This window comes from Sinohyriopsis cumingii, chromosome 17 (assembly GCF_028554795.1).
Source record: "Sinohyriopsis cumingii isolate HCF-2022 chromosome 17, ASM2855479v2, whole genome shotgun sequence".
Lineage (NCBI taxonomy): Eukaryota > Metazoa > Mollusca > Bivalvia > Unionida > Unionidae > Sinohyriopsis > Sinohyriopsis cumingii.
In genome coordinates this window covers 103,392,249-103,404,373 of record NC_142977.1, presented here as the reverse complement: position 1 = coordinate 103,404,373, position 12,125 = coordinate 103,392,249, and the positions used below count along the sequence as shown (strand labels likewise).

The 12,125-nt window shown below is 33.2% G+C and overlaps 1 protein-coding gene across 2 annotated transcripts in view; it reads right to left on the bottom strand.

The window, feature by feature from the left end:
- Positions 1 to 443: 443 nt before the first annotated feature.
- Positions 444 to 12,125, bottom strand: part of LOC149779586 (CCR4-NOT transcription complex subunit 1-like) — a 28,114-nt gene continuing 16,432 nt past the window's right edge. For both annotated transcript variants that reach the window (XM_089940342.1, XM_089940341.1), the window contains 8 exons: positions 10,106 to 10,223; positions 9,263 to 9,364; positions 8,720 to 8,977; positions 7,711 to 7,779; positions 6,920 to 7,094; positions 5,707 to 5,839; positions 4,883 to 5,017; positions 444 to 2,720 (listed from right to left, as the gene is read on the bottom strand). In XM_089940342.1, coding sequence (XP_089796468.1) covers positions 2,612 to 2,720; positions 4,883 to 5,017; positions 5,707 to 5,839; positions 6,920 to 7,094; positions 7,711 to 7,779; positions 8,720 to 8,977; positions 9,263 to 9,364; positions 10,106 to 10,223 — 1,099 coding nt within the window. In that variant the 3' untranslated portion in view covers positions 444 to 2,611. The remainder of the gene's footprint in view (positions 2,721 to 4,882; positions 5,018 to 5,706; positions 5,840 to 6,919; positions 7,095 to 7,710; positions 7,780 to 8,719; positions 8,978 to 9,262; positions 9,365 to 10,105; positions 10,224 to 12,125) is intronic.

Genomic DNA, 12,125 nt, shown 5'->3' with positions numbered 1-12,125 from the left:
GATATACCAAGAAACCATCATGCAATACAAGATAAAAGATAAAGATAAAAAAAAGTATGTAATATTAAAAGTAACAGTCAAAATTCTAATAATCCATGGGTCACATTTTTTTACATTTGTCCCTCATAAAATCCAAGAAATAATTTGTCAATGTGAGTTGCACTTATTTTCTCAAAATACCACTTCCAGGATTTGGAATATTTATACCCCAAAATTACCTGCAAACCCAAACCAGATAAATTAATTTGGAAGAAAAGATAAGGAACTCTCATAAAAGATTACTGGTACAACCAATCCAGAACAACTAAACCACCATTCATGTCATACAATGTTCTGTTACAAATGTTTCAGCTTACATCATCCATTTATCAGAAGGAGCAAAACTTTCATTGTAAAGAAATAAAAGGTGTGAGTCACCTTGAAATAAACTACAAAGACATGGATACCGGTAACCTCATTTTATTACAAAACATGTAGAAATGGTGGATACCAGTTATATATCAAGCATCCATATAGGATGTCAAATCCACCTTTATTTTGCACCATGATAACATGATAAAGCATCCAGAATGGATGTCACATCAAACAGTTGTACATCATCATAATTGTTGTAAAACAAAAATATTATGTTATCATATCCCTTTTGCAATTCTCAACCTTGTACCTCAAAACACTTTTTATCATAATAAATGAACTCCTGGTATAACAAATGACATAATTAAAAGAAAGATATATTGCTTGTAATTCTAGTTTTGTGTCTTCTCATTATAGGTTTTAAAAGGCATTCATAATGGTTCTGCTAAGCAATAGTATCAAACTTGAAATACGAAGAGAAGCTTGTTTTTCCCTTAATAATGTAATCACTATTAATCATACTGGAACATTCCACTTTGCAGCAAAGTCTACACTAAAGGGGTTACTGTTTCAAGAAATGACATAAAATTTACAATCTCATCTCATCATTGTAGATACTGCAAAGGACAAAATTATGGCCCTGATGACAAGTACAAGTACTGATATGTCACAAAACACATAATCTTTACAAAAAGGGAGAGAATTGTAGCTGTCACAAAGATTCCACTCAATTTGAACTTATTTGTCTAATATTAAAATTTGAATATTTTTTTAAGAAAAGGGACACAGTATTTACAATACATTTTTAATGTATTTTGCCAAACTGCATCTGCCCTACAGTGTCTCTAGGAACAAGTTACATAACAGTACTCATCATAAAGGCTCAGGTAAGGTAATACAAAGTTTTACATTTGTCAAAATCATGGAAACATTGACATCTGCTAGTAAAATATTTCTAACCAATAAAACATGCAAATGCAATGCAGTTGATATATTCAAATTGCTACAAAATCTTATTTACACAAATTACAATACAATGTTAACAAATAAGTTATTCAGTGGCTTTTGAGCACTTTCAGTTTTAAGTTCAGGCCTTTTTTCCCACCAAGCTGACAGCAAAGAAGAAAAACATAATAAACCACGATGAAAAATATTTTGATATCATAAATCTAAAGTATATATAAACAGTACAAACAACTGTTGTATTTATGAGCCATGATGTCAGCATTATGAGATATTGTAGGCAGTGAGTTGCACTTTTAAAATGAAAAACAATACCGATCAGGGTCCGACAAATTTAAAAATCAGATGGTGTCTTGGACCAACCATGATGACACCTAACTGCCTAGCTCAAAATCAGTAGCCTATTGAAATCACTAAGAGAAATGACTATTGCTTTCCCAAACAAAAATGTCACTGACAAGAAACAGGATTATGTCTCTGAGCACACAATTTCTCAATCTCTATGAAAGGATTTGTGCCCAAATTTTTATTTCATAGGTTTTTAAACATGAAATTACACTTGCGGCCCTGTTAAGAAAAACATACTATCATGTTCAAATGAATGCTAAGATTTCATGACTTTAATACATATATCCTCTCATAGAAATATGATCCTGGAATTACATATGGAAAGATACTTAATGAAATAATCCCAAATTAAATTATAAAATACTCTGTAGGAAGAAGGACAAAAGGTAAAAAATATTAGATTTAATTCTGGATTTATCAGATAGCACACCTATTATGTATGGATATTTCATGAACATTACAAGAATTAACCTAAAACGGCATGCAACACATTTTCAAAGGTGGATATTGACTAAGATCTACCTTCACACTGCTGCAATTCTTGAATGAAAAACATTAAAAATATGTCTTTAATATATCTAAAATACTTTTAGAAAATACAGGATATCTTTTCCTGGGAAATAAAATAACTACATGTATGAACACTGAAATATCCATCCATGCATTTTAGTACAAAATTTTACCCCTCAGAAACATATAGCATTAAACCAATTATTGCAACATATATGCCTAACAAATATATATTTGTTTACATTTATAAATTCTGGATTTATATTCAAGTCCATACAATTATTTCTTGGTACAATCTTTAATACTATTTATCTTCAAACAATGCCACTAAAATGTCTAGCCAAGTTCCTTTCTATCTCAGTTGACTCTGGTTCATGTGTGGTAGGATTGAGCTCTCAATGCATCTCAGTTGATTCTAGTTCATGTTTGGTAGGATTTAGCTCTTGCAGTTCTCACGATTTGATGTGGACTGTGCAGATGTCATTTTATGTATGGCAGGATTTGATTCTTGCGCATCATGTAATTGGGCAACAGACTCGAACAATCTGCAACAAAAAGTGGGAAATGTCAAACATTATATGTCATATACTTAGTGTGTACATATGAAAAATGATTCAACTTCAAAGCCAAATGTAAACCAGCCCAAAAAAATATGGGTTGCCATTTCCCACTGCCAATGCATTGGCTTCTGAAAATGTTAGGCCAATTCTAACTGTATACAGCTTGTTTGATAAAACTGATTTGTAATAAGAATTTTGTGACATGCTCTACTGTACAACAAGAAACTGTCAGAATCTACAATCAATCTGTAGTTTTTCTAAACTTCTTTGTTTTCTTAATTGCCAACTCATCATATCCTCAGTCACCACTAAACTTTCTGCAACCGAAGGGTAGATTACATCATGGATTATCATGTAACTGTAGTGCAGACAAAGTTTACTTTATGGAGTATCATGTAACTAATTTAGACGAAGATTACTTTATGGAGTTGCATATATCACTTCATGTAACTGTAATGCAGACAAAGAATACTTTATGGAGTATCATGTAACTGTAATGCAGACAAAGATTACTTTATGGAGTATCATGTAACTGGAATGCAGACAAAGATTACTTTATGGAGTATCATGTAACTGGAATGCAGACAAAGATTACTTTATGGAGTATCATGTAACTGTAATGCAGACAAAGATTATATGTAGTATCATGTAACTGTAATGCAGATAAAGATTACTTTATGGAGTATCATGTAACTGGAATGCAGACAAAGATTACTTTATGGAGTATCATGTAACTGTAATGCAGACAAAGATTATATGGAGTATCGTGTAACTGTAATGCAGATAAAGATTACTTTATGGAGTATCATGTAACTGGAATGCAGACAAAGATTACTTTATGGAGTATCGTGTAACTGTAATGCAGACAAAGATTACTTTATGGAGTATCATGTAACTGTAACACAAAGATCACTTTATGGAGTATCATCTAACTGTTGTGTAGAAAAGATTACTTCATGGAGCACTGCTAAAAAATCTGATAGCCCTATGCCCAGGGCCCCTGATGGATGAGGTGATTAAAGTATACATCCTCCCAACTTTCATTCACTGGCTTTGGTCTGATTTTTGACAAATGAAGCTTAATATATTCATAAATTCATTACAAGACTTTTGTCAATATGTAGCAAGAAAAGGAACGCAAAAATCAGATTCAAGGTAGCAACCAATGAACATTTCAAGGTAACAACAAATGAAAAATTCAGGTAGCCACTAATGAAACGAAAAGTCTTCTAGGTACTGAGTATTTCAGATGTAAACAGAAATGCAATCAGAACTGAAGAACTACTATACAACTGTAGTGCATGGCTTATCATGTAACTGTAGTGCAGACAAAGATTACTTCATGGAGTATCATGTAACTGTTGTGTTACTTTATGAAGCAGTGCTAAAAAAAATCTGATAGCCCCTCTGATTTTAGTTCGTGCCCATCCTATATTCAAAGTGAGGTGCCTATCGGGCTTGTTGAAAATAAAATAGTTTGCCTGAGGACACTTTGATCGCTCTGATGAAATGAGTAAATGTACTTTCAAGATGTTGACATACATGCCATAACACAGTGCAATCTTACCACTGTCCTACATGAAATTGAGAACTGATTTTAATTAATGGAAGCTTTGCAAAAAATATGATTTTGTACTCCCAAACCCCCTGACATGGTCGTGTTTCAAAAAAACACAATTTTCAGTAATCTTTAAAAAAAAACTTTCAGTCAATTCATTTAGTATGAATAAACTGTAATCTGTAATGATTGGAACTGATATGAGACTATCACTTATGCAGTTTAAATAGTGGCAAATAAGGGAAGAGTGGTGAGTTACAAAATCAAAGTTTCACATTAACAGGGTAACAGTAGCTAGTGAGATGTGTTGACAGTTGCAGTGGGTGAACCCATAATGCAAATCTGCATAGGTAGAAATGAAGAAGTGGAACAACACATTATAGGTAAAGAGATATAGCTGTGTGTACAAGGAACAAAAGTTATTACATAATATTGCCTTGAATCAGAACGGTTTAGCCGCTATATATAATATTTTTGAGAAGCTTGTGAACAGCGGCAGCACCTTTTTGAAGTAGGATTTTACTACTTAGAATTCTAAAAACACAGTAAAATCTGACTTCATGAAACCTATATATTGTTATGCACTCACTTTTCTATCTCTGGAAAATCTTGGATAAATTCACGACTCCAATACTCAAAGAATGGGTTCTTTAGGAGCTCAATGACTGTGATAAGCAGGCCCCATGGGTAAAGCTGATTATTAGCCAGCCTCTTCAGTATTAATCTGTTAGGAAAGAAATGAGATCTTATTGAACATGCGAAGACAGACAACCTGATTCAAATATGGATTCATGGAAACCAAAATTGTACTATTCATTTCAGAACTTCATATTATTCTGTAGAAAGTTAAACACCACCTTTTTTATTTACCTGGCACATTTAAATGTTGTCAATAACATATGTAATAATATAAATAAGACACCCAAGTGGGCATATCATTCACTTGGCTTATAGAACTTTACTGTTTCAAAATTAGACTTAGGTAGAAATATAAGAATTCATACTATATAAACTACGGTTTTAGGACACACTGATATAGGTTCTTTCTAAATCTTTAGGCATAATATTGTTTCTTGTTCATGGACAAGACCTCCATCAATACGCACTTAAGCATACATTCAGTTTTAAAGCAAAGACAGTAAAAAACGCCATTCAAAATAAATGACCTCACTTGGATCTTTGAATTTCAGTGATGAAAACTACAGTGAAGTTTCAACGGTCTGAATCTATGCCTTATAAAAAATAACATTTTACCCATCCTCAATGAATGCTATAAAATGCATGTCTGGCTTGTTTACCTTCTAATAATCCTGTCTAAATTATTTCATCATCTTTTTGACAACTTGTGATAATACAGATTGCATTAAGATTCAGTAATAAAAGAAAAATGTCAGTAGCTGTTGGAGTACTTGCATGGTAATTTGCTCATGTATTTCCTCTTTTATGGCTTCATTAAACAAGATCTGCAGCAGGCAGCTGAAGTAGTGTGTGTGGCTGTTAGGGTAAGTCAGCTGGTTCAAGAAGGCAGTAAGGAACAAATAACGACCTGTGAAAAAAGTTCAAATTGTATGGTAAATTTTAATCCACTACTATAACTGAAAGCAAAGAAAAAGTAATAAGTGGCAGCACAGTTTTTACTTAGTTTGCATTTTTTACAAACAGTAGCTGAAAAAAACGCAACATATGTGTGAATTTTTTCCCCCTATTCAGGCATGAAAATAACAAATTTTTAAATCTTAAGTGTCCATAAATTTCTTTCAAACATGAAATTATCATTAGAAAAGTCTTCAATTAAAACATTTTGGTTTAATCGGGATATGCTTTAAATCAATAATGAGAACAAATCAATGAAACCAGGATATTCTTAAAGTTTAATCATATTGGTCGTTTCAGGAAATGAATAAATCATTAATAATGAGTACAAATCTCTGAAACCAGGAAATTCTAATACTGACATATATACTGCCATGAATGATGAGCAAGAAACAAGAGCCTCCTGTGGGCCTGAAATTGCTTATCTGACATCCCCATGAGCAGTTGGCCAAGATGGTCAGTAGGATGTTTTTATTTTGCAATTTCTTTCAAAACTGTTACTATCAAAACATGAATTATGAACTGATATGAAATTGCTTATGGAAAGGTACCAATCACTAGAGTGGAATATGCACTGCACTCTCTTAAATATAGCTGGCTGTGGAAGCCAAAACATTTATTAGTTGACAAGTTGCACCTAAGACAACTGCAGCTTGCAACAATATTCTGAACATAAAGTAATGGATAGTGAAGGAGAGTTGTTGAGTAACCAAATATTGTGTGTGAGCAATTTTCCTTCCTGGAATTCTTTCGATATGGATCAAAATTTTCTTTTGACTGTCCATGTTTGCAGGAAGAAGAAAAAAAAGAAAAGAAAACCAAAATAAAGAAAAAACTATGCACTGTCAAATATAAGCAAACAATACACCAATAACTGGGATCTACATGAAAGAAGTTACACATTCTTTCTGTGACAAAGCTTACAAAGAACACAACTTGAAAACTTTACGCCTATTTATAAAGAAGGACAATGAAGATGATGCCATTACTACAAATAAATGGCAATCATGGTATTTAGCCGAAAATTACATACCTGCTGAATCTAATCCATGTATAAGATCATCAAAGAATTTTGTGTGTTTGGCCTCTGCGATGGTGCTCATGCTGGGTGTCAAACCTTTGCTGTTGATGCAGTCAATAGCTTGAGTTCCCACATATAGAACAAGTGCATTGATCAGTGGTACATTGTAATTGTAGGGTTCATCTGACTGTAACAAAAATAGCATTGTCAGTGTTTTGTGAAATGGAAACTGCATTATTTTCATTTTTACTGCCTTCTCCTAAAGTTGTGCTATGTCATGGTGGAATACAGGTGCCAGAGACAAAGGTGAGGGTGCTATGCCACCTGCAGGACAACACAACATTAGTTTCCAAGGATGAAGACAGTAACAGAATTCATACATGGCTGACAAACATCATTTGAATCTATATACTGTAACTCTAATATGGCTGGACATGGCAGTGGTGCTGACTGTTGCCATGTATATTATCACCAAGTCATCAGGAAAAGCATACTGTAAAAAAATTCTCTGTAGTTTGCTAATCAGAACTCAATTATCATGTAAGTTATTATGTATGACATAAGCAACAAAAACTGTTCACACAAAATGTTGATGCATGTTCATAAAAAAACCACAAAACAAATACAGGCCTGCTTTTCTGTCCTACTTTGCTATCATAACTTTTTGATCCCAGAATGCTAGATTAAGGAAGGCAATTATGTTACAATGGGTGTCTTTTTGGAATCCAATGATAAAATACAGAATTATACAAACACATTTATTTTGCAATTGTTGGATTCCATTAAGTTATATTAATTCTCACCTTTAGGTTCCTCACGAGCATAGAAAGGAAGGTTGTTGAACATCGGTTTTTCAGATAAAAATCCAAATCCTGTGAAAAAGAACAGCTTGTATTTTTATTCAGTTCATATATGCCACTGCTTTTCAACCCTACCGTTTTACAATATCTACTGGAATTTAGATGTCTGTGTTAAGAAAACAACTGCACAACTGTCATCTAAAGGAACAATTTATAGAAGCTGGAAACAAATAAAACTTCTAGTCTGAATATACCTCCCCACTTATTTGTACTCCCTATGAATTTAAAAAAAGAAAAGCATAAACAAAATAAACGATGCACAGAATTTAGTCAGTTCATCCAATGACTTACAATTTCAAACCTGATTATGACCTGGGGAACCCCAACACCATCATCATCTGCACGTTTCATACCAAATGGAAGTTTACAGTGTAAAAGACAACCTGCTCATTAGTCATTACCAGTTTTTGGAAATCCATTACATAGAAGGAAAATACTACATTGTCGGTACTTACAATATCAAATCAAGCAAAGGAAAAGAATAACAAAAACAAATTTGCCTTTCATGTGGATTTAACAAGCAGTGAAATGTGTGCAAAGGGATATAACTCTCAATGGAATTATCCAGCAGTTACCAAATAGGATGAATTATGTCACCCTGTTGTCTGGGGAAAATAGGCTTGCCCATAATACACACAATATGGTGATGTGTTAGGATGGAAGCTCAGGTAAGCCTGAGTTGGGGCCAGTCTGGTTATAATTTTTTTTTGCAATGCTTCTTATTATTAACCGAGTCAAACAAGAGGTTATTTTTTTCACAACAGTTCTGATAATCCTCAAGTAAACACGGGTACAAACTGCATACATTTTGAAAAAGCTGTTGAAAAATTGGTGGAAAGGAGAAAGTCGAGACCCATTACCCTTTGCAAATGTACATTAGAGTACAATTTTTCTGTATGTTACACAAATCATGAATATCCATAAAGAGAGAAATGTGAATGAAGATACCTACCTTTTTGAAAGGTACTGTCTGGATCACATTTGCATAGCTAGTGCTAATGTGTGGAGGACGTGCTATTTCTGGTAGCATGTCAAACTTCAGGTCAGGTGTCAATGGATCTGGCACAGGTATGTTACGTGGAGAGGCACTCAATATTAAGTTGCGCATCTCAATGCAGTGTGGTAACATGGCATCACAGAATTCATTACGATACTCACACAGAAACTCTGGGAAGTCATGAAGCAGGACTTGTAACAGTTTTAGTGTATTCTGTGAAAAGATGATATATTATGGTATATTAATATGGTCTATTGAGATCACATTCAATTAACATCTTAAATTGTTGAAAAATATGGTAATGAACCTGTCAATTTTTTAACAAATTACCTCACAGGATTAAATCTGAGGTAAATCGGCATCTAGTTAAAAATGCTTTGAAAGGGATTATATAGGATAGCTTATCTCAAGATCAATACCTCAAATATTCTGCTATAAATAACTAGACTAATTTTTCAAACAAGGAATTGTGACAGACCCATATTTAGCCATGCTTACCTTGTGCAGCATAAGTACTTGATTTTCAAGAGAGGCATCTGTGAGAAATGGTGACATAAACTTGAACAGATCAATCATTAACTGTGCATACATCTCCCAAATCTGAAAATGAAAATCAGATCATATCCTTAGTATTAAATAAAATTGCTACATAATATTGAATCATGATTTTATAACACTTCTCTGATCAATAGTGGCTGAAAAATGTTAAAGTGAAAACACTGAATGGAAACAAAAGAAAAAGTTTTTTGTCTCCCTGTCAATATTTGAGATGCCATATCATTTACGTATTTTATAGTATTTTACCTTTAACAATTTATACCGGATCATTCTCTTGCCCACTCACACATTTCTCATCTCAATATTTAGAGCAAATCTGATGATCAAAATTAAATGGAATCCCTCACTCACATTCTGACAATTACTGGTCTATGTGATTTGCAAAATTTGTTGAAAACAAACTAATTTTCAAAAAGACCCCCCAAAAATTACTTTATCTTTTTATTTTTTATTTATTTTATTTAACCATTCCCAATAATCTTTTAAGTTGAGGCATACTCTCATACAATCCAACCATTTAGCCAATCAAATGTTTAATTATAATTTGGAGCTGGCAGAGATGTGAAGGAATGGATGGGTTGATAAATGCAAGTCATTGCAACATCCCTGATGATTTGATAGGAAAAGGTTGTAATAAAAGACATTTTTTATTTCAGATTTATGGAGGTTGACTGAATCAACAACATTAGTAAGATTTTGAACATAGTCCCCTTATCATGATATCAATTGTCAAATACACTCTGAACATTTTTGTTTTAAAATCTAGGTACAAAAGGGTAATACCTTTTGATCTGAAGTGTAAACAAGCATTCTGTCTGTGAAGACCCTGTGTGACATCAGATTCAGCCAGGCATCGGCAAATCCTGGAGCATTAGTAGGATTCAAAATATGTAGCAAGTTGCTGGAAAGAAAAATGACAAATGAATTTGAAGCAAGATCTACAAATCCTTCAAATTGGAAATTTCTAAACAAAATTAAATGAACCATCTTACATATGAGTTCACTACAATATCATATTGCATACAAGTTCACCACAATACAGGTAAAACCCATTTGAAGAAATGGCAGCATGGCTCCCATTTCTTAATTTAAGGTGACCTCTCTTTTAAACATCCTAAATACGTGCTCAAGGGAAATCCAACTATTCGTATCCCTAGCAGATTTTTAATTCCAGCACTGTTTAATGTTGCCTTAACTTCTGAAATTTTCTAACACATTGCAGTTTTATATTTGTTAATGAAAACAAAGTAAAGCTATCAAGTTCAGACAAGTTAAAAAGATTTTTTAATACAGTTGGCACTGTTTAATGTTTGTAGGAAGTAACATGTGACATTTTCCAAGAACTATCAAACCATTCAAACTTTTATCTCTTTGTTTGCTGACTAAGAAGTTCTTCAGATTCAACAATGAGCCAAATTTTCCTTTGATGTGCCACCTGTATCAAATTTGAATGTCATCGATACAAATGACTGTAAACTCTTTAGTAAGATCAAGCAAACTTAAGACAGTCAAACAAATATTTCCGGTCTATCAATAATTACATTGTATATTTGTCAACTGATAATATACCGTGTATGTTTATTGTCTTTGAATGACACATGGCATATGAATTTTACATTTGGAGAATTTATGTTCTGCTACACGTGCTACACCAATCACTGACTTGTCTGACTGCCAGTATAAAACAAATTGTTAACATGATCCCACTTATATCATGATGTTATTCTTTGGACCCTGAGCATCGCAATATAATAAGTTTTACCTGTATCTTGCATATGAGTTCACCACAATATCAGCATGCATACAATTTCACCACAATGTTATCTTGCATACATGTTCACCACAATATCCTGCATACATACAATTACACAACAATGTTATCTTGCATACATGTTCACCATAATATCCTGCATACATACAATTACACAACAATGTTATCTTGCATACATGTTCACCACAATATCTTGCAAACATACAATTACACTACAATGTTATCTTGCATACAAGTTCACCACAATATCTTGCATACATACAATTACACTACAGTGTTATCTTGCATACAAGTTCACCACAATATCCTGCATACATACAATTACACTACAATGTTATCTTGCATACAAGTTCACCACAATATCCTGCATACATACAATTACACTACAATGTTATCTTGCATACTCTCAATGTGCATCAATATTTACTATCTTTACAATGATCTAAATGATCAAATTTTTTATCCTTACTCAGAAATGTCCAACCATAAGCAATCTTATCCAGAATTCTCCCGTGACTTTTTCTTGTCCAGAATGGCCAACACACTTATTTTTCTATAAGCCTACACATATCAGCAACAATCAGCAACAGGTATGGTTCAGTGACAATAAATAAGGTATCCAGAATTCCTGGTATATCATTCCACCAACATTTTTGGCCAGACTGCCCCAAACATAAACATATTTTTCCTTGCAAATATTACCATTGCTACCATTTCTCAACTATATTCAGCCTAACCACCTGGTTGCTGTTCCAGATTTTTTTCTTAGCTTATACAGAGAAACTATTATATTCTCCAGTCTCTCCTATTGGTGCTTAAGTGCTTTTGTACCTGTATCCACATTTTCTCAAAGCAATTCAGAATGTAAACTTTTCACCAAAAAATCATAATTCAGTATAATCCTGAATGACTGGCCTTTCTGCTAACAACTTTAATAACAGTAATAAGCACATATGTAACATCATTGTCAAACTTGCATGAGATTTTGATCATACATGCATATTTTTAAGAATGAGACAAAATTGGATCATA